This window comes from Pinus tabuliformis, chromosome Q, assembly GCF_031772625.1.
Source record: "Pinus tabuliformis cultivar Carrire ecotype Pingquan chromosome Q, CPIR1, whole genome shotgun sequence".
Lineage (NCBI taxonomy): Eukaryota > Viridiplantae > Streptophyta > Pinopsida > Pinales > Pinaceae > Pinus > Pinus tabuliformis.
The window spans coordinates 100,380,178-100,404,027 of record NC_142296.1 but is presented as its reverse complement, the minus strand read 5'-3'; the positions used below and the strand labels follow the sequence as shown (position 1 = coordinate 100,404,027).

The following is a 23,850-nucleotide window of genomic DNA, read 5'->3' as shown; positions in this document are numbered from 1 at the left end:
GCTATGATACCATGTTGGAATTTCCTTGCACCCTAGGTCGCATTTATGCCCTACGTTTATGCCCTATCTAGGAACATAAACACACTAGAGATGCCCAATAATGAAGCACTTTGAACAGCGCAATATAACAACAGAGAAATCAACAATAGTACACAAGAATTATTGGCCCAAACACTTTTCTTATCATTCCATCAACAAGAAAATCTTAGGGCTCCCGTACCAAGAATGATGGCCCTTTATAAAGCCTGATACAAATGCTACTATACGATAAAATACAAGTTTGTACTTCACCTAATAAAACTAGGGTTGAAGCCTATTCCTTCAAGCCCTCATCTACCCATAAAAACAAAGACAAAGCAATTCAACTTGCCACTTGTAGTCCTTATCAATCAACCCTTCTAGTCCTCTTTGTCCTCGATCATGGTTGTCCTTTGCCACCAAATATTGCCTTGCCAACTACTTTAGGCTCACAGGCCACTTCTATCCACAGAGATCAACTCCTATAGACCTCTATCCACTTGTTGTAGCCTTCAGCAAACTGCTCCTTTAGTCCACTAATTTGTACAGCCATTGTTTAGCCTTTCTTAGCATCCCTTCCCTTGCTATTAATAGCGATGGTCTGCTCCTCTAGGATCTTGTTCAGCTCTTGCCTTGCCCTGCTCTATTTTCACCTACAGTTGCCTTCCCACAAGCTTTAGGGTACTTGACTCTCCACAAAAGACCTCCAGCCAGCCTTTTGTTGTGTCTAAGGCCCTCGACCTTGCTTGATCACTTTGTGGCCCTGCTCCCAGGGCTAAGGCAGCCAGCGGCCAGCCCTTCTTGGCTTGGTGGCTGCCCTATTCACTTGAAGAGACCCTCAACCAAGCCTAACTAAAGTGCACCCCTCATAAAACTAGTCTACAACAAATCAACAAGACTTTCCTAGGCCTGCAACCCTATCCTAATTATCTTCACTCCTCCTGATTATCTTCACTCCTCCTTTTGCTATTAGTTCGGACCTCCAATCTTCGTTAGCCCCGTCAAATAGTCTTCTTGCATAGATCCCCTAACTTGGCCTTCTCTTGGATAGTTGCCGCTCCTTTAGGCTTGCTTCCTTGCACAAATGAAAGCCCTTCACACTTGTGTCTTGACCTATCCTTTGGCCTATATTTATTCCTATTGTGTCAATGGCTCAGGGGTCTTCTTCGTGCTTCAAGAAACTCTCACTTCACCACTTAAACAACAAATTAGAATATAATATTAGTTTTCTTTGGTTTAAAGCTCACAGCTTTTGGTCCAAAACCCCAAACTTGGGTACCTTGCCCACAAACACTCAATTTTGTCGGTTTCCTCCTCACAAACCTAGCACCTAAGGCTTGTAGGAGTACCTCCCAAGCTACCCAATTTCAACATGAATTGAGTACTTTTCCTCAATTTATGGTTGATCATGATGGTTTGAGATGCATCTAGCCAATATTTTCACTTTTGGAGCCTTATTAGCCCTAAAAGGGCATGACATCATGCTTATGTTGATTTTGGGTAGCATTAGATGTGCTCTAGCTCCGAAATTTTGTGGAGGGGCTAGAACACATGAGATCTCCAAGACCCAGAAATCGTTTGGAGAAATTCCACCCAGATTAAGATTTATTAAAATAATTAATATTTTTAATGGGTTCCTATGTCTAAACATAGGAAAATAAAAATAGTAATGGGTATTAATAAGAATATGGGTGAGAAACTTCTAAGTGACGAGGATCAGTTTGTTTTAATCTTAGCCATTGATTAGGGACTTAATCTCGGCCATTGATTCATCAACAAGAAAAGTATAAGTGGAGGCTTGAGGATCAGTTGGAGATACACCAAGTGAGATCAAAGAGTTTGATTTTTCTGGGGCATGGTTTGCTGAGAAAATCGAGTCAGTGATCTGAGTTGTAGTGACAGGCAGTTCAGCAGAGGGACTTCAGTCTAAGGCCGAGAACACATAGCAAAGAGGCAGAGCAGCACTAGGAGAAACAACACAGCTCCAGAGAGGGTGACGCGGAAGCCATAGGGGTTGAAGCAGTCATTTAGAGGCAGCACTGGGGTTTCTATGAGGCAGAGAGAGCAACAATTCAGCATATCACTTTCTGAGCAAGGAAGGCTCGCTGGGAGGGTGACGCAGTTCCAACGCAGAGCTTGGAGTAGCCATCGTTGCCCAGCACTGGGAACAGCACTATCATCTATGGGGTTTGATCATCTAGTTGCTAGATATGCCAAAATATCTATCTCCAGATAGAGGTATTTCTGCCAGTTTTATTCTCTGTTGGGCGAGTCGGATTTGGCACCCTAGTTGTATTCAAAAATCTGCTTAATAATACAAACCCTCTATATGTTGCACCAGTTTCCCGAATTGGGTTTTTCCAGGGACGATTGTCCAAAAATAACGGTGTCCCTTGTGTGATTGTCTCAGTTTACTTCAATTCATGATCTGTATGTATGTGTAGTCTACAATAGTGTTTTCATCGTTGTTTAAATAATTAAATAACTTGTTGAATGTAAACAACAAGTAGGAGATGATAAACTAGTGATTACATTAGGATTTTTGATGTGTAGATTAAGAAATTCTCAAATGGTATTAGAGCATTGCAGATCCTAGGACACTGAAGACACCAGCCGGGAGATCCAGAGAATTTGCTGCAGAGAAGCAGTTGTCCCTAGTGACAGCGTTGTTTCAGACGCAAAGGAGCAGTTGCAGGAGTGACGCAGAGCCAGAGGAGTGACACAGAGCCAGAGGAGTGCCTGTGTCAGCCTGCAAAGGGTGACGTAGAGAGGAGCCCACGCAGTGACTGTGTCATCTCTCTGGGCTAGCGCAGAGCTTGAAAGGTTCGAATTAACTTGTTGTCGGGGCTGGAGGAGCATAGCAAATTTGATTTGAGGAGCTGGTTGGACATTGTTTATGTTGGTGTAGAACAGTGCCTGTGGAGACAAAGCCGAGGTAGAGGGAATCACTGCCTTAACGAATTGCTAGCCAAAGAAATTTAGATCCGGGTTGCAGCAGGGAAGGAGGATTGGAGAGGAGTGATTCGACATTTAGCCGGAGAACTTTTGTGAAGGAAGTCAGGACTCAGAGGGAGTCTAGAGGAGCTTTTTCCTTAGAGGGTTTCTTGCACCAAAGAAATCCAGATCCAAGTCTTGCTAGATTGACGGCAGGAGAGGGAGAAGAGAACTAGTCCTATTTTTTAGCAGAGATGGCAGTGAATGGGTTGAGGGATCGGGAGAGATTGGATGGAGCATCCAATTTTGTCATCTAGAAGGCCAGGATCCTGGCAATCCTAGACAAACATCGCATCAAGGACTATGCCTTGAAGGTTGTTGTTGTTCCGATCAACGCTGATCCGTTAAAGAAGTACGAGGAGGCCCAAGCTAAGGCCGAGTGCAGAATCCTAGACGGGGTCAAAGATCATGTAGTACCACACATTGCTGAGAAGGAAACAACAAGGGAGATGTGGAAGGCGCTAACCACCTTGTATCAGGGCTCTTCCATCCAACGGAAGATGCTATTAGAAAATCAGTTGAAACAATACCAGATGCAGAAAGGAGAGGAGATCGATCCCTTCCTTCTCAGGTTGCAAGGGGTTCGAGACCAGTTGACTTTCGTGGGGTCTACACCATATCCTGAGTTCATGGTCAGGACTGCCCTAAATGCAGTCATCGAGGACGGGGAGACATTTGTCCAAAGTATTTTGCGCAAAGCGACTCTCCCCAGTTGAGAGGAGATGTGGGTAGCTCTTCAACAAGAAGAGATCAGGAGGTTGACCAAGGCAAGGGGTAGCGACAAGGGAGCTCGATTCAAGAAGGAGGAGGAGGAGGATGCATCTCTCGCATCATCGGGATAGCATGGGCAGTAGAAGAGAAAGAAGTGTTGGAATTTCTAAGTCTAACCCATTAGGAACCCTTCATGTACTTTACTGATTTATTCCTACCTACTTGTTCTGTTAATTAACAAGTTATTTACCATGTGAATACTGGAAATAAATACAAGTACATGCTCAACACATTACAGATCATCAACTGAAGGAAACAGAAACAAGCACACAAGTGACACTGCACTGTTGTTTTTGGACTAATGTCCCCGGAAAAACCCAATGCGAGAAAACCGGTGCAGCTATCTTAGGGTTTGATTTATTAAGCAGTTTCAGAATACAATCTGGGTGCCAAATTCGGCTCACCCAACAGAGAAAAATCTCGGCAGTAGTACCTCTCTATCAGAAGCAGATGTTCTGGCTGAAACCTCAGACAAACACTCTGGCAGCTCCACAGCTCCAATCTGCCCCACGAAACCCCAATGTCAGCCTCTAGGGACTGCGTCAGCTCTCTTTGGCCCAACGTTAGCCCAGCGTCACTCTGGCTTGGCCTGCATCAGCCTCTCGAGGCACTGCATCAGTCCTTTGGCCCTCTGCGTCACTCACGCTGGCCCTTTGAGGTACTGTGCAGCTCCTGGCTTTCTCTGCATGAGCCCTAGCTGGCTCTGCATGAACCCTTGGCTGGTTCTGCGTCCCTCTCTCTGACTACTGCGCTGATCCTCCCAATGCTATCTCTACCTCTTTACTTCTGTATTCACTGCCCCTCAGCTGCAACTCTGATCACTCTCTCAACTTTCTCAGCAAACCCAGCCACAGAAAGTCGAAATCTTGATCTCTTGGTGTATTCTCCAAGTGACCCTCAAGCCTCCTCTTATACTTTTCTCGTTGACAAATCAACAGCCGAGATTAAGGCCCTAATCAACGACTTGATCTGGCTTGATCCATGACTTTTGGACCATTCTAAGACAGTTTTATATTAATTCACATTAATATTTTATTTTCCCTAAGTTTAGACTTAGGGACTCCATTAAAAATATTAATTATTTTAATATCTCTCAAACTGTTTAGAATCTGCCCAAACCCTTTCTGGGTATTGGAGATCTCACATGTCTTAGCCTCTCCACCAATTTTCGTGGCTAGAGCACATCCAATACTACCACAAATCAACACTCCCTCTTAGTGAGGATTGTGCTCTAGTAATACTCCTCACTAAACATCACCCTGATCATCTGGCATCGGTCCCTATGCTGATGCTAGGCCTGCTGCCCAACATCCTCTGCATTGTTGCATCCTGTAGTGCTACCGATGGCCCTGCCACTACCGCTATTGCATCCGTACTGCAACTCCCTCTCATCCTATTGCATCGTGCTACCCATAGCACTGTCACTTCTAACTATTGCACTGCAACCTAGTTACTAAGAAGTAAGTAACTGATCTCCCAACTCTGACATCTTCGTCAGGCTAGAGACACCCTCGATGCTGAAACTCCCTCTATTGCTGACAAGTGCTCCCTCTCTGACCTCTGCGCTGCTGCAACAACTCCATGCATCTTACATCGTTGCACACCTCTCTGTGCCATCTTGCATTGGTGCAACACTCCCGTGCTTCTCACATTGCTACCTCACATTGTCCTGGGAATCCTGCACTGTCGCTCCATCCGCATTCATCTCTACTAACATCCGCCAGTACTGCTACTCCTCTTCGGGGCTCCCGTAGCAAGGTTAATCCAAGAGGCTGGGTACCTCGAGGATCCTACCCCTCATCGCTTGTAGTCCGTCTGACTACAGCTCGATGTCTCCCCACTTCCGCTCAAGTGGTGTGTGTGCACTCATGGCACAGTGGTCGTCTGTCTCCACTTCCTTCTCTGCCCTTGCTAGCGCAGCCTTGGTCTCGGAGGCCTCTCCCTTGGTCTTCTTCCTTGGACATTGGGTCGCATAATGACCCAGTGCCCCACAGTGGAAGCATTTGACCTTGGAGAGGTACTTCTTCTTTCATTTCTCTTGCTTTCCCTCAGATGTTAGGGCAGCATCCACCTCCTCCTCCTTCTTGATTCTGATCCCCTTGCCGCTGCTTCCTGCCTTGCTCAGCACTTTGATCTCTTCTTGGCGAAGAGCCGCCCACATTTCCTCCCAATCTGGAAGGGTTGCCCTACCCAATATGCTCTAGACAAACACCTCCCAGTCTTCTGAGACTGTGTTCAAGGCTATTCTCACCGTCAACTCTTGATCCGGCGTGGCCCCTATGGAAGTCAGTTGATCCCGAATCTCCTTCAATCAACCGAGAAAGGGGTCGATCTGTTCTCCCTTCTGCATCTAGTATGACCACAGTTGATTTTCTAGTAACATCCTTCTCTACACAGAAGTATGCTGGTACAATTACTTTTGGGCCTCCCACATCTCATTTGTTGTGTCCTTTTTGGTAATATGTGGTACTACATGGTCCTTGACCCCATCAAGAATGATGCTCTTGGCCCTCGCCATTGCCTCCTCATACTTGCCGTTATTAGTTGGGTCAACTAGGATAGTTATCGTCCTCAAGGCGAAGTGCTTGACATGATTTCTGTCTAGAATGGATAGGATTCTGGCCTTCCAAACTACGAAGTTTGAGGCTCTGTCCAATCTGTCCTGGTCTCTTACCCCATTCACTTGCATCTCGTTGCTCCTCTACTTCCCTCTTGGAAGTTCTTGGTGTGACTCCCTCTGAGCCTCGATTTCCCTCCTGGAAACCCTTCTGCCAATGTCGAGATGCCCCCACTCCGTTCGCTAGTGCAGCTGCACCATTGATCCAGATTTCTTGGCTAAAAATCCTCTGTAGCAACTCCCTCCTCCTTGGTCTTGCCCTGTTAGGTACTGTTTTAACTATAGTGCCCCACCAGCTCCACTCTGCAACTTACCCATAGCCTCCTAAACCCCAGCAAACTGAAGGTTAGAGCTCCTAGGCTCTACACAATCCCGGCACCGGCAAATCAACTTCCTCAACCAACTACGTCAGCCCTCCTGGCCTCTACGTGTCTCTGCGTGACCCTGTCTTTGCCTTCCTCAGCCTCTGCACTGCCTCTTCTTGGCTCGAACTTGATGACGCAGGCACTGCGTCACCCCTTCCTTGTTTCTTCTCTGCTAGGAATAACTTCTGTCACTCGGGACAACTGTTTTCTATCGTTGCTGCTCTGCTCAACTGATGTCCTCAGTTCTCCTGTGACCTACAACCATGTTCTCATACCATGTTGGAATTTCTAAGTTTAACCTGTTAGAAACCCTTCATGTACTTTACTGATTTATTCCTACCTACTTGTTATGTTAATTAACAAGTTATTTACCATGTAAATACTGGAAATAAATACAAGTACATGCTCAACACATTACAAATCATCAACTGAAGGAAACAGAAACAAGCACACAAGTGACACCGTTGTTTTTGGACTAATGTCCCCGGAAAAACCCAATGCGGGAAAACCGGTGCAACTATCTTAGGGTTTGATTTATTAAACAGTTTCAGAATACAATCTGGGTGCCAAATCCGGCTCACGCAACAGGGAACAATATCGATAGTAGTACCTCTCTACTTGGAAGCAGATATTCCGACTGAAACCTCGGATAAACACTCCAGCAGCTCCACAGCTCCAATCTGCCCCACGAAACCCCAGCGTCAGCCTCCAGGGACTGCGTCAGCTCTCTCTGGCCCAACGTTAGCCCAGTGTCACTCTGGCTTGGCTTGCATCAGCCTCTGGAGGCACTGCGTCAGTCCTCTGGCCCTCTACATCACTCACGCTAGCCCTCTGAGGTACTGCGCAACTCCTGGCTGCCTCTGCGTGAGCCCTGGCTGCCTCTGCGTGAACCCTTGGCTGGTTATACGTCCCTCTCTCCAGCTACTGTGTTGATCCTCCTGGTGCTATCTCTACCTCTCTGCTTCTGTATTCACTACCTCTCAGCTACAACTTTGATCACTCTCAACTTTCTCAACAAACCCAACCCTAGAAAGTCAAAATCTTGATCTCTTGGTGTATTCTCCAAGTGACCCTCAAGCCTCCTCATATACTTTTCTCGTTGACAAATCAAAGGCCGAGATTAAGTCCCTAATCAACGGCTAAGATTAGATCTGGCTTGATCCATGACTTTTGGACCATTTTAACACAGTTTTATATTAATTCACATTAATATTTTATTTTCCCTAAGTTTAGACTTAGGGACTGCATTAAAAATATTAATTATTTTAATATCTCTCAAACTGTTTAGAATTTGCCCAAACCCTTTCTGGGTATTGGAGAACTCATGTGCCTTAGCCTCTCCACCAATTTTCGTGGCTAGAGCACATCCGATGCTACCCCAAATCAACAAGAAGGAGATAACCAAGGTCAAATGCTTCAATTGTGGGGAACTGGAACATTATGCCACTCAGTGCCCCCGAAAGAAGGGCAAGGGGGAGGCTTCTGACTCAAAGGTTGTGTTGAAGTTTCTAAGTCTACCAGTTAGAAACCCTCCATGCACTTTATCTGATTTATTCCTACCCACTTGTTCTATTACTTAACAAGTTGTTTACAATGTAAATACTGAAAATAAACACTAGTGCATGCTCAACATATTACATATCAACAACTAAATGAAACAGAAACAATCACACCAAATGACATCGTTATTTTTGGACCAATGTCCCCTAAAAAACCCAATGTGGGAAAACCAGTGCAGCGATCTGAGGGTTTTCTTATTAAGCAATATCAAAGTATAAATCTGGGTGCCAAAACCGGCCTACCCAACGGAGAATTTCCTTGGCAGTAATACCTCTCAGTTTGAGACAAATTTCCCTGCTGAAACCCTGGATAATCCTTCCAGTAGCTCCTCAGCTCCAATCTGCCATCAGAAACCCCAGCGTCTGCCTTTTTGGACTGCGTCAGCCCCTCTCTGCCCAGCGCTGGCCCTACGTCACCCTGAATGAGTCTACATCAGCCTTTTGGCCCTCTGCGTCAGCAACACTGGCCTCTCTGAGGCTCTGCGCAACTCCCGGCTGCCTCTGTGTGGCCCTGCATGAGCTCTGGTTGCTACTGCGTCACTCTCCCTGGCTACTGCGCTACTCTCCCAGCACTATCTCTGCCTCTTTGTCTCTCTGTACTCAATGCCCCTCAGCTACAACTCTGATCACTTATTCTATCTCTCTTAGCAAACCCTGCTCTAGAGAATAGAATGACTGATCACTCTGGTGTGTTCTCCAAGTGACCCTCAAGCCTCCTCTTATACTTTTCTCGTTGACATATCAACGGCCGAGATTAAGTCCCTAATCAACGGATAAGATTAGATCTAGCTTGATTGATCCAGGTGGATGTTGGTGGCCACCCACCTATCCCATTTGGACACCCACAACTGTCTCTTTCAGTTTTTCAGTTTCCTTAATTATAGCATAGTTTACTATTTTTAGCAGTTTTTCGGGTCCTAAACTTCTGGAGCCGTTTTGAGGCCCTAAACGACCTTTTTTTGGAAATCCACCTCCAGCGATTTTTTAAATAAAAATCGTCTTTTCCGTCGTAGTCCTCGGAGAGATCTTTCCAACGGGCTATCATGCGCGTCAAACGCAGATAGTACGACCAATTCGCGACCCCGGGAAGTTGATGTACCAACTTACCCAAAAACGGGGTCCACAATTTGGCGTTTCATCTTCTAGGGTTAGGTTTTGGAATGTGAAGGGTTTTCCATTGTTTCTCAACAATAAATAGGCCCTCGAGCCTCATTGTAACACAGTTGGAAACAGTTCAAAGGCATGTAGCCAACACATCTCTTCTCAGAGATAAGCTACCATCGCCCTAACTGGGTTATTTCTATTTGTAAGCATATTTCAGTATTCTCCATTAATGAAATGAAGTATTATTTCCGCTGCATCTATGTTTTTATGGTTATCGCATCTCTATATTTATGGTTATCTCTGTAATCTATTGCGTTCCTGCTTAAATCTGGATCATTGATCCATGTCTTTTGGACCATTCTAACACAGTTTCATATTAATACACATTAATATTTTATTTTCCCTAAGTTTAGACTTAGAGTCTCCATTAAAGATATTAATTATTTTAATATCTCTTGAACTGTTTAAAATCTGCCCAAACCCTTTCTGGGTATTGGAGATCTCATGTGCCCCAACCTCTCCACCAAATTTCATGGCTAGAGCACATCCGATGCTACCCCAAATCAACAGGTTGCTCCAACAAAAGCTGACAAGGAAGACGAGGATGACGATTGCGCCATGAGTGCTCATGCACCTCTGGAGAAGCGGTGGAGCCACATCGAGTTGTAGTCGGGAGGACTACACGACGAGCAGGATCCTTGAGGTGCCCAAACTCTTGGATCACACACCGCTACGAGAGCCCTTAACGATAGTAGCAAAATGACAGGGGTCGGTTGGAGCAAGGTGTGATGGAGCTACAGTGGCAGAGCTAGAGTGCCAAAGTCTGAGGAAGCGCAGTGGATGTTGTAGCAGTGCGAGAGGCACAAAGCACTTTGTAGCAGTGCAATGGCAGTAGAGGGTCAGCACAAATTAGCAGCAAAGGTAGCTTCAGCATCACGAGGCATCCATACTAACCAGCACGTCAGTTTTTGGGTGAAGTTTCAGTTACTTACTTCTCAGTAACTGAGTTGCAGTGCAGCTGTTAGCAATGGCAGTGCTATGGGAAGCATGATGCAGCATTTTTGAGAGGGAGATGCAGTACAGATGTAACAGTGGCAGTGGCAGAGTCATGGACAACAGTGCAGTGGGTGAAGGGCATCAGGCCAAGCATCAACAGCACAGAGGACTGATGCAGTGGATCAGTGTAGTACTTCTGTTGAGAAATGTTACTAGAGCACATTCCTCACTAAGAGGGAGAGTTGATTTTGGGTGGCATCGGATGTGCTCTAGCTCCGAAATTTTGTGTAGGGGCTAGAACACATGAGATCTCCAAGACCCAGAAATCGTTTGGAGAAACTCCACCCGGATTAGGATTTATTAAAATAATTAATATTTTTAATGGGTTCCTATGTCTAAACTTAAGAAAATAAAAATATTAATGGGTATTAATAAGAATATGGGTGGGAAACTTCAAAGTGACGAGGATCAAATCTGTTTTAATCTTAGCCATTGATTAGGGACTTAATCTCGGTCGTTGATTCATCAACAGGAAAAGTATAAGAGGAGGCTTGTGGGTCAGTTGGAGATACACCAAGTGAGAGATCAAAGAGTTCGATTTTTCTGAGGCATGGTTTGCTAAGAAAATCGAGACAGTGATCTGAGTTGCAATGAGAGGGGTAGTTCAGCAGAGGGACTTCATTCCAAGGCCGAGAATACATAGCAAAGAGGCAGAGCAGCACCAAGAGAGACAACGCAGCTCCAGAGAGGGTGACGCAGAAGCCAGAGGGGTTGACTCAGCCATTTAGAGGTAGTGTTGGGGATTCTGTGAGGCAGAGAGAGCAGCGGTTCAGCATATCACTTTCTGAGCAAGGAAGGCTCATTGGGAGGGTGACGCAGCTCCTAGAGGAGGTGACGCAGTTCCAACGTAGAGCTTGGAGTAGCCATCACTGCCCAGCATTGGGAACAACATTGTCATCTGTGGGGTTTGATCATCCAGTTGTTGGATTTTCCAAAATAGCTATCTCCGGATAGAGGTATTTCGGCCAGTTTTATTCTCTATTGGGTGAGTCGAATTTGGCACCCTATTTGTATTCAGAAATCTGCTTAATAATACAAACCCTCTATATGTTGCACCGATTTTCCCGAATTAGGTTTTTCTGGGAACGATTGTCCAAAAATAACGGTGTCCCTTGTGTGATTGTCTCAGTTTACTTCAGTTCATGATCTGTATGTATGTGTAGTCTGCAATAGTGTTTTCATCGTTCTTTAAATAATTAAATAACTTGTTGAATGTAAAGAACAAGTAGGAGATGATAAACCAATGATTGTAGTAGGATTTCTGATGTGTAGATTCAGAAATTCTCACAGCTTAGAGAAGGATTTTGGCTCACACATGTGGGCAATTAGTGGTTAATTTTGTTTTATTGAACTACTAGGTTGGCTTGTAACCCACTTACTTCATTTTTACTCATAATCAGACTTGTTACAGGACTTTTAGTTGCATTAACAGGATGTGATAGAGCTCATATAATAGGAGGATCACTCCATTCTTATTTTTCATCATCACTTGTGGATTTTGGCCTCCTTTAGAGAGCTCAACTTAGCCTTTTTGCTACTCGCTACTTGTGGAGATGTGATCTTTTTGGAGCTATTGCTATTGGAGACTAGTTTATGTATTGGAGATGTCTTTTTGGGATTGAAAGAAGGCAATTTCTTGGAAAAATTGTGAGTATAATTGCATACTTTTAATGATTTTTCATGTGATGAATGTTTGCTAGGGTTTTTCTATTGTACCATGTCTAAATGCATATTTTTATTGGAAAATCTTGGTTGATTATTGCATGTTAAATTTTATTTTCCTTGAATGCCATAGAAGACCTCCTAGAGAGTTTTCTTCTACTTAATTTCTCCCCTCATAAAAAGATAGCTAGGGTTTGCAAGTGAAAACTAGGGTTTTCCCCCTTACTCCATGCATAGATTTGATATCTCTTAAATTTAGCCCTAAAGACTCCATCACCCAAGTAGGGAAAGGCATTGGGGATCCTTGTGGTGGTCAAAACTCATAAAATATTTTACCTTTTCTTCTTTTTTATCTTCCTAAACCTTTTAAGGCAAGCTACTATGGCTAGGGCATAGGGCTGAATTCAACTAGGGCCTCCTAAAGGATGATGTTGAAGCTCTTCTAGCTTCTTCTCACCTTGATTGTTCCTTAAAACTCAAAATCTAGCTCTTTTCATGGTTAAATTAGCCCTAATTGGGTTGACATCATCAACCTTAGGCAATTTGTGCCCTACAAAACCCTAACCTTAATTTAGGCTTCAACCTGGGGCTTATTTTGAAGATTTTCCAACTCCTTTTATTGATTTCATCATTTAAGCAAACCTTTTCTTCACACCTACAGGCCTAGATATCCCTTTGTTGAACTACACCTTGAAACCCTAGGTATCAATATCCTTTTAAGGCTTTGTTTATGGTACATTGTTCCTATACATAGAGAATTGTGACTTTGTCCATTCAATGAGTACCTTGCTTAGCCTTTCATATATATCATCTTGAGCCAATTGACTTAGAATATCCTTTAGGTGAAGACTGGGAAGCCCCCCGTGTGGTGAAATTCCAGTAAATAGCAAAAGGGTTGTTGAGGTGACAGTGGAAATCCACCTCATTTTTGTATCTTGGTTTGGTTCTTGCTTTGCGAAGCCTTTCACAAGGCTTGCTAAATTTTGAGGCAACAGTCCGCATATAGCATTATCCACTATTTCAAGAGGAACAAACTTACCTCTAGTAGATTGTAGAAGCTAGTTGTAGTGCATAATTACCTACATATAGCTTATAGGAAGAAACCAAAGTATTGGATGCAACTAGTGACAAGATCAGATGTAGATCCAAAGGAGAATGCATAAATAGATGAGTTGTAGCAAGGATTGGTTGGTGTGCCATTGGTTACTCATGAGACTGAGTTTTGATTTAGATAGTGCCATTTTGATATATGAGGCTAAATGTATACAATATGACCCCATATATGCCCCCCTTGGGTTCATATCGCATTCGCAGAGATGGTCTAGATGACACTAGATTGCTATAGTGGACAAGGATGACCTGTAAACATCTCCTTAATGGTATGATGCATCATGCTCATTTGATGTTAATTTTGCTTAGCTACTTTTCAATTTTCACTACTTAGATTTTATTATGAATTGTGATGGACTTTGGCTTAATTTTTATTTTGAATCAATTTTTTACATTGTTGCAAACCATGATTATAAATTTATATATTTTGAATGTGAAACTCATAAGTTTGATTTAAATTTATGAATTCAACGAGAAAATGAATGGTGAACGACCAATCGTATCAGTATCATTTACAAATTGTCAAATTGCAATGGTGATTAATGAAATACAATTATGTTTGACAAAATGCAATGGAATGTATGATTTATGTTTCCGTATCTTAATTTTTAATGTTTTTATGATTTTAGAGATGGGGTCCCCTATGCCAAGAACCCTAGTGTCACCACAATGCTCCCTAAGTTTATGAGGTATCTCCACATTTCCCTGGATACATTCCCCAGCTCCCACATCCATTGTCCCAAAAACTTGGTGCAAATAAAGTGGTATAGTCACTAAAGGAAAAAATAAAATATAAGACAAAATATATCGAAGTGGTTAACAGGTAATACAAAACCTGAATTACAAACAGATTTGGAGAATAGGATCCAAAAGTATTCTGTGGAGAACATGGAAAACCAAACAAAGAGTTCTATTTGTAGATTCTCCCAAACCATACCACAAGAAATCCTCCAGCCAACATGAAAGAGTATTATTGCAGCTCCCAAAACTAAATGATAAACATAAAGCGCCAATGAAAAATAAGAGTTAACTAAGATAATTATGAGTAGAAATGCTAGGTTAAAAAGTTGCAAGATAGAAAGTGTATCCCAAAGAATATAATAAATAGTGCACTACTTGGCTACCTTCATGATTTAAAGGTGGAGGTGGTACATACTTCGCAGGCTCCTCTATCTCTTCTTCAAATTCATTAACATCCCCCATGTAGAAATTGATCTGAGCTACTGCAATAACTTCATTAAATAACATCAATAAGGCTATTATCTAAAGTTATCTATGCCATAATTAATGTCTAACCCTGTAAATAACAAAAATAAAATATCATTATCCTTCAAAGAAAAGAAAAACCCGAGTGTCTTGGCACATTGTGGACCATAGCCCTTCAAAATAGTTTGTATAACAGTCAAGCAGTATAAGAAAGGATCTGGCTTTAATTTGAAGTAATATAACTTGTGTTAAAAAAACAAAAACAAAAAAGAAAGAGACAGGATCTGAAGTCAGTAGTAGATGCAAGAACTGCAAATGTTTTTTAAAGCACCATTATCAAAACATGGGAAAAAAGGAGCATACTCAAAGCAGCACTTGTCATTGTCACAATTTAGAACAAGTCTATTTGTATGTTCCTTTAAGAAAAATATCTACTGCAGCCTTTGTTTTCAACTTAATCTTCCAGGATACCCATCATAGTTATTAATTGTTCATCATGCCTACATCCTGTAACCAATCAGCCTTTTAACATATCACTTCAATTTAAGGATTAGTGTGCATCTCAACGCATTAAAAGCTAGTATCATATTTTCAACTATTTACTTTACAAAATGATCATTGATTGAAAGAAGTTGCAGAAATTATTTGCCTTGTATTCCTATTTGTTAGCCCTTATGTTGTATGAGGCCCAGATCAAAAAATTGTAAATGTTGTAAATTCGTAGCTGGTTTGTAGGGTTTTATTTTTAATCCTTGCATATATTTTCTGGGTTTTTGTTTTCTTTTTGCAGGTTGCAGGTCTGAGATAAAATCTTATGGGAAAATTAGTTTTTTGCAGGGTCTCTATTTTGGGTGTTCAAGGGTTTTAAATTCTGTTGCTTCCAGATCTGGAAATCTTTTGAGAAGGTTTCATCTACAAAAACTGAAGATAAGTGGATCAAATAATTTTATCAGAGTCCCTGGAAGGTATTTTCTTTAAATGTTGGTTGCCTAGTGGGATTGCAAAGAAAACCCGCATCTTTTCAAGTCGCTTTTCCCTCAGTTGTCCAAAACGTGTTTCTACCCTTCACGCAACTTCACACTGCCTGTATGCTGCCACCTACAGTAACAAGTTACTCGCTGCTCGCTGTCTATTTCATTCCGCTCCTCAGCAATCTGTCCACGTTGCAATTTTATCCTCACGCAGTGCATCTCCCACGCAGCAAAACTCTCCTTATTTTCTTCACGCAACACCAACTTCTTATCCGTTGCCCCTGCGTGCCAAATCCTATCCCTTCCTCATCTACTCCTTTGCCACGTTGTTGCAGCTTCCTCCAGCAAACAAATCGTTGATTTTTCCTTTTTCTTTCACGCAGCTGAACCTTCTATTTACGCTGCCCAATAACCATTCACGCAGTCCCTGTGCCATTGAGCTCTCAGCGCCTTCTTTATCTATTCCACGTGGTCTAACCTCCCTCGCTGCAATAACCATTTCGCAGTCCTTTTCCCACCATTGCACCATCTCCACGTTGTATAATCTTTCGCTGCTTGCATACCTCCTCTCCACGCCGCCGTCCAGGTTTCCGTATCTCTTCCCGTCGACCTGATCTCCTTTCCCCGCAGCTGCAAGCTCCTCATCACTCTCGCCAATAAGCCTTCACTTGCGAATCTTGGCTCCAGCTCCATTCCTCTACCATTCCGCAGTTGCTCCCCGCACGCAAACCTGCAATTACATAACCAAACAAAATTCGATTTTCGGTTTTGATATGCGTCGCGTAAGTTTTAGGTTTAGAGTTAGGCGTTAGTTCTCTTTTTTTTTATTTCAGCTTTAGTTTAGTTCACATTTTTTTTTTTAGATTTAAATTTAAATCTTTACGTTGTAGGTTTTGATAAAAATCAAAAGAGAAAAGTCGATTTTCATTTTTGTATTCACTTAGATTTTGGTTTATTCGATTTAGAATTTTATCAAAGCTTTGAGTTAGCATTTTTTTAAATAGATTTAAGCTTTTATTAATTTAGTACATAGTTTTAGTTTAGATATGTTTTCTTTCATGTTTCAAAAATAAAAATTTTAAATTTTCGTTTCACATTAAAGTTTAGGTTTTAGATTTTAAATTATATTTGATTTTTTATATTTTAGGTTAGATTAGATTAGATTCTATTTTTCATTTTTTTTAGTTTTGTTTCATTTTGAGTTTAAAGTTTTAAAAACAATAAAAAATATAAAATTTATGAAATTATAGAAGACAAAAAAAAAAAAAAAGGCTTATAGTTTAGGTTTTGAATTATTTTAGTTTAGATTTAATTTTGTTAGAAGTAAATTAATAAAAAAAAAAATTCCTTTTGTTTGTTTAGTTCAATTTTTGGACTTAAAGTTTCATTTTCATTTGAAAAATATAAAAAATATTTCTGGAATTTCTTTGCCAGTTTGAGTCTTGGCTCAAGAATTTGCTATGTTTTATCTGCTGAGGCTAAAATTTTGATGCTGGAATTTTTAACGTGCTTTAATGTTCATCTGAAGATTAACTATATGAATGTGATCTCTGGTTAGCATTTTACGTGAGCTCTTTATCTTTCGAATTTTTAATTGCTGGAGTATCATTAAACCATTAAGCATTTATTGATTATCTCATGTTTGGTAAAAAGTTAAGCATTGCTGGTAAATGATTGTTAATGAGCTCATATCTCTGTAGCATTTGATAAATAATTGTTTCATCATTCATTTTATAAGGCACTGGTCTATTAACTTATTAAAATCAATTTAGTGCTTGTTTCCTCGTGTCTCCCAACCCAACTAGTCCACAGTTGGTCATCCATTGTCCCATAGGGTCTACCCCCCTTAGCCGCAGGAGACAAGGTTAAACGGAGAGATCGGGAATCAGGGTGACAGCCCCCGGTCTGAGCGTTGTCGTGACAATCTGTGCAACAACAAGAGGCATAGTACCACGTGTGGATTGCTTTGAATTTTTGAAGCCTTTATCTATACAGTTTCATGCAAATTTTTTGCTTGAGGGGACATATCACATATCCCTAAGCACAGTTACAAATGTGGAGGTATGTCCATCACAAGGATCTAGATTTGGAGGAGTGCTTTGCACTCTTCACCTACATTTAGTTTCACATTCCCATATCATATGAATTTTAGTGTTTTCCTCTAACCATGTTTCATTCACATTTGAAGGAGCCTTCTTTGACAACATTCTTGCTTATGTTGAGAAGTGATACGTCTATAGATCACAATTTTGACTAAAGTTGAACAAAGCGGAAGTGTATTTGAGAACGAAGCATCGGGAGCATCATTTTCCAAAAATCTTCGGAAGTGAAGCGTCTGGTAGTATATATATATATTCATAGAATAACATCTAGACTGCCAAATTAGTTGCAGAATATGAAAGCATGCAGATTTGCACATATATCAAGATAGAAAATGTAAAGACCATAAACGGATGCAAATACAGTAAAGGGATTTATATCATGAACCTGTAAACAATTTCCTAAAAATCTTACAAAAATCAACTGACAGAACCGCTGAGGTACCTACCTGTGCCCTGCGGTTGAAGATGCCTCCAGCTGCGCCGCTACAGTAACCAAAAGACCGAATCCACCCAGCCAAATTGAGCAGAACCTGGCTGCTCAATCCAGTAAGCTTCTTAGCAGAAGCTGACTGTTTCTCCCGTGCCCAGACCCTCAGAACAACTCAAGCTCTTCCTGTGGATGATTTCCGTACATGACGTTCCTCCTCGTTCCCATCTTCTTCCCTCCGTTTTCCTCCTGTTGACCACTACCGGTCAACTACCCCTGCAGTACACCCCCTCTTTTCTTGGCAGAAAGGGGTAGTACCTGAACGACGTGTCCGTGCCAGCCTGCAGTCATCAGCAGCTTGATCATTTTAATTGTAAACCCAGTCTGCATGTATGAATTGTAAATAATCTTAGCAGATATGAGTCGTTTATGTAAAATTGCCTAGGTGGACCTAACTTTCTAATGATAATCTACGTCCCGGAAGGTTTTTCGTCTCACCGATCTATGATCGCAGAGTTTTCCTTCAGCCTGACCCCAAAGCCGGGATGGATTTTGTCATTAGAATTTTAGGAGAATCCTAGTGTGTTAATCTGCTACATTATAGTTGTGTCGCAGAAACTGGGTGATTTATGAGGGTCTATGATAAAGGGGTTTTCCCCCTTAAGATGTAAATTGTAAAAGTCATGATGAAATGTGTCTTGAGGGTTGGAAAATGTTTTAAATCCCCTCATGAGCCCTAAGTCCTAGGTCCTAGGTGATGTTTCCAAAGGTTTAGTTCGATGATCCATTTAAGAAAATAAATAAAATAATTAAATAATTAAAAAAAAAAAAATGAAATAAATAAAAAATTATAAAATAAAGCAAAAACCCTATATAATAAAATAATAATATTTTGAGTGGATGCATGCAAAATATTATTTTTAATAATAAGTTAACAATTTCGACGGATGAGATTAAGAGATGTCTTGATCCTCATCGACGGTCGAGATCATTTCGACAGGATCACTCGAACTAGCCGTTGGGATCATTTCCTTTAAATAGGTGCTAGGGGTCATTTCAGATAAGGTGATCTGTGAGTCTGGTACTGAAGAAGCTCTCTTGTAATCTGTTTCTGGTTAATAAAAGAAGACTTTGGGGTCCAAATCTTGCTGGTGTTACTCTCTGGAAGTGCTGTGAGCTAATTTAGTTTCTGCATATTTTATGTTTCAGCCATTAATAATAGCTTATTGTAGAGTATTGTGAGCACAGGTATCTTGTTCACTTGCTAGGGTTTGAGTGGTGTTAGGGTTTCTGAAGTAATGGCAGGTATCTCCATTACTTTTTGAGATCTAGCAGCATTTTTGCCCTCTTTACTGATGGTTGAAGTGAGCTGTGCAGGAAAACTCTTACTGAAGAAGATTGTCGGGCGTTAGGGGAAGTTCTCGGCTGAACCAGCCAACTCCCGCAAGCATTTTTTGCTGAGCCCAGTTGGATTTGATCCTGGGTCTATCATTCAGTTTATTTTTCTAATTTGCATGAGAGATTTTCTGAAGTTCTTCACAGTGAAAACCTGAAGTATTTTATTCTTTAAAATATTTTTGTGCTTATTGTTGAATCTGGCTGTTAAGGGGCCAAAATCTGTAAATTAATCAAGCTGATCTAGGGTTTCAATTTTTTGCTTTACACAGATTTTTCATTAGGGTTTTGTTTTCTTTTGTGTTTGCAGGTATAGGGTTTTGTCTCTTTGCAATAGCGGGTCACGTGATCTAGAAGTTTTCGGGGTTTCATCAAACAAATTTTGAGTCAGCCATCGAAGAGCATTCCTGGAAACAGATCGTCGATATTACTTGCATCACAAGAAATCGAAGAAAAAAAAAAAAGTGGAAAGCCCTCAGCGCCACGCGGAGTCTCACTGGTTTCGCAAAGCGTCAGGAAAATCCACGCGTTTTATTAATCATCGCTGGAGAAACGTGACTGTAAAGGCGTTTTTGCTGCTGTTTGGTGTTAGAAACCCGCGTCAAATTCTTCCAGATCACCACATTGGTCTTACCAAGTACTCTGCAGCGGCTTCAGCGTGGGCAAAATTCATTGATTCACACACTACATCGAGTATTACGTTCTGGTAACCCATTGATTCACATTCACGCACATCAGACAGTGTAATTTCGATCCACTGATAGCAAAAGCGTGGTGAAGCGAATCATATTTTGGACGGACAACGAGATATATGCAGGCTCATACACGCCGGATGTGTTCTGAAATAAACCTCAAATTGCCGCTGCAGCATATCACAACTGTTCATCACATTTGACTGCGCTTAAGGCAAGGTACGCGTTCATTCTTTGCCTGATTGCTTGAGAACTGGCTCACGTTTCCATCCACCGCCGTCAGCTTCATCGTGTCTGCGTTACTAGTCATCAAGCTTTGCAGTGTTACGTTCCTCATTCAAGCCGCCGACAAGATCAAAAAGGGGTTTTACAGTATCAAGATTTGATCTCGATTAAGTCAATCCCTCTCGACATTCTTCAGGAATAATTCGTTGAACCCATCGTTTTTCCAGTTTGACTGTAAGCGTCGTGCGATGCAGCGTTTTTTTTTTTTTTGTTACGTTTTTGTATATACAGGTTAGTCTTAGGTTTTCGTATAGTTATTTTAAATTTTTTTGATTTAGTTTTGATTTTAAATTACGCTTTAGATTTTAGATTTTATTGATAATAAAAAGAAAATTTTGAAATCGTTGTATTGTTTTTCAGATTTTCATTTAGACTAGGTTATTTTAGATTTTGTTTATTAGTTTTTAGATTTAGGTTAGCATAGTTAATTGTTAGGCTTTAGTTTTAGATTAATTAATTTTAATTTAGATTTTTTTTTATTTTTCTTTTGGTTTTTGTTTAATGTTTAAAAAATAAAAAATAAAATCATAAAGGGGCATTGTGGAAATAATAAAGTTTTTTTTTTTAGGAATAAAAATTTTTTGATTTTGACTTTAGAATAAATTTTTTAAATTAGATTTTTATAAGATAGTTCAAAGTTTTAGTTTTATTTTAATATAATTTCAATTTTTCTTTAAAAAAAAAATATATATATATATATATATATATATATTTTAAAAAGATAAAAAAATTTCTTAGGAAATATTTTTGCCAGTTTCAGTCTTGGCTCGGGAAATACCTATGTTTCATCTTTTATGCTGAGGTTGAAAATTTTAACATGGGAATTAGTGTTTAATTTGATTCAATTTTCATCTGATGATTAATTGCATGAATGTGGCCTCTTGTTGTTATTTTACATGGTTGTTCAAAGCACTTTATCTTCCGAAATCTTAATTTGCTGGAGTATCACTAAGTCGTCAAGCATTTTTCTCATTTGATAAAAATTAATTTTCGCTCAGGCTTTGATGATAAATGATTGCTCCTAATGAGATCATATTTCTGCAGCATCTGGTAATTAAACGATTTAACATTTACTCCACAAGGCACTGGTCTTTTAACTTCTAAATCCATTCTAGTGCTTATCATATCGTGTTTCGTGTCTCCCAGTCCAACTGTTTGGCAGTTGGTCTTCATCTTCTCATAGGGTCTACCCCCCTTAGCCGCGGGAGACAGGCTTAAACGGAGGGATCGGGGATCAGAGTGACAGCCCCCGGTCTGAGTGTTGTCGTGTCAATCTGCGGGACAACACCTCCCTTCCCAAATCATTGTCCCGTGGTTTTATCCTGTTGTTTGGCGGTGGCCGCTCTTCCTTTTGCAGCCCACCGCACAATCTACCGATGACACACTCCTCCTTTACGTATTCTTCCCTTATCTCTTTTAAAGGTCACGAATGTATATGTTTTATATTTTAATAAATCATATTATGTTTTATTAAAATATTCTTTTCTAATATAAACATTATATCGTATATATGTCTTATGTTTTAATATATCACATTGTGTTTTATTAAAGTATTCTTTTAATATAACATTATAACTTTATACTTAGTGCCCCTTTTAATTAATTTCTTATATATATTCTAAAATTTATTTTATTAATTTATTAATACAATTTTTATCAATAATCTGGAATATATAAAATTTATATAGTCCTCTTTTAATATTTACCCATACATTAAGCAATATTGATGGATGAGTAGAACCTCTATTTAAAGAAGTGTCATGGTATTTAGCACTTATAGTTAATTTTAGTATATAATACTAGTGCGGTGTATGCGACACATGCATATGTAGCTATCATATGCATGCACCGTATGCCTGCTATTATTCTTGCGTTCTTGATATTTATAGATAGGTTGTTACATACACTCCCCCTTCAGAAAACTTCGTCCCGAAGTTTAAGTTTTTATCTTATCTGATTACTTAGGATAGCAATTAGTACATTCTTTTAGGATTGTAAATCGAGTTTTTTAAGGGTACCATTAAATTGGTGTTTTGAATACTTTTAGGTTTATGATTTTAATGGTCGTGCCTTGCCCTAACCAGGTTCCCAAGCTATTCTAAAATCATCCTATCCTTCCTAATCTCTTCCACTCCCATCCGATCCGTCCTCTACTGGAGTATTCCATGGCATCAGTTTTACTGACCTAACCATTCATAAACTCTAAGGGTGACAGCATCGGTTATATCGACCTGATTCCCAGTAGGCATCCGGCAGTCATCATCACACGTCTAGGGGAGCGTGATTCGCACAGTCCTCCCATGACTCCAGAGTTCGGAGGATAAACGGTGGGCAACACCTCCACCCCTCCCAGTATAATTAGGGTTAATACCCTATCATAGAATCTCTTCGAGCCTTAATTGTTCTGAGGTCCTGTCATCACGTGGTCATTTTGGTAATGGATATTATCTGCAATCATACACTTATCCATGCATTTATAAAATGTGCATTAACATATTCAAAATAACTTATGTATAATTCACATATGTCAACTACAGTATAACATATTTTGCCATATTCTATTCATGTCATTGACTTTCATTTAAAATGTAATTATTCTTTGATTTCTATTCCATCAATCATATTGACGAGCATAAATAAAACAGAATTATAATATCTTAATTCCCATCAGAAGTAAAATCATTTAAATGTCTTAAACTTTACTTTGACAACTATAATTTAGTAAGATCAATAACATATTTCGTTTTGGTATCCATGTACTAGCAGAATTTAAACATATATTATGTCATAAAATTTCACGTTTATATATGATCATTCAAAATGGATCTGAGTCTCTAATTTGTAGTAAAGTAAATATATACTAAACATAGTTTAAAGTTGTTAAAGAGAGAGTCCAAAGCTTTAAAAAACATCAAGAAAAACAAAAACATTATAGTTTTAAAAGCAGACAAAGGAAATGCAACAGTTATTATGGATAGGACAGATTATGATAATAAGATGGAAGAACAACTTAACAAGAGTGGCTGCTATAGAGTTCTTAACAAGGACCCTAGCAACAAAATCCTTCGCCAAGTGAGTAACAAAATTAAAAACTCCTCTCTTGATTCTACTATTAAGAACAGGTTAATACCTAATAATGCCATCATCCCTAGAATATATGGTGTGCCTAAAATCCATAAAACCGGAGTTCCATTGAGACCCATAGTGAACACTATAGGATCACCCACTTACTGGTTAGCAAAATACCTTGCTAACAAACTTAGACCTTTATCCAGTAACACTCCCTCTTACATCAAAGATTCTGCTTCTTTCATAGAATGGATTAAAAACCTAGAAATTAGTGACAATGACCTCCTGGTTAGCTTTGACGTAGTGTCTCTCTACACTATGATTCCAGTAGATGAAGCCATAGAAGTATTGAAGAAAATCACAGACCTTGAAACTGTGGAACTAATAGGCATTTGCCTTAAATCTTCATACTTCAGTTTCAAAGGAAAAATCTATGAGCAAACTCAT

General features: G+C 40.3%; 1 protein-coding gene across 7 annotated transcripts in view; it reads right to left on the bottom strand.

Annotated features, from left to right (window-relative positions):
- LOC149218427 (uncharacterized) overlaps positions 1–23,850 on the bottom strand; it is a 374,566-nt gene that overhangs the window by 289,650 nt on the left and 61,066 nt on the right. For 5 of the 7 annotated variants that reach the window (XM_089383979.1, XM_089383978.1, XM_089383980.1 and 2 more), the window contains one exon: positions 14,381–14,488. The exons of 1 other annotated variant lie outside the window; for it this stretch is intronic. In XM_089383979.1, coding sequence (XP_089240105.1) covers positions 14,381–14,488 — 108 coding nt within the window. The remainder of the gene's footprint in view (positions 1–14,380; positions 14,489–23,850) is intronic. One more of the 7 variants, XM_089383982.1, reaches the window with a different exon arrangement.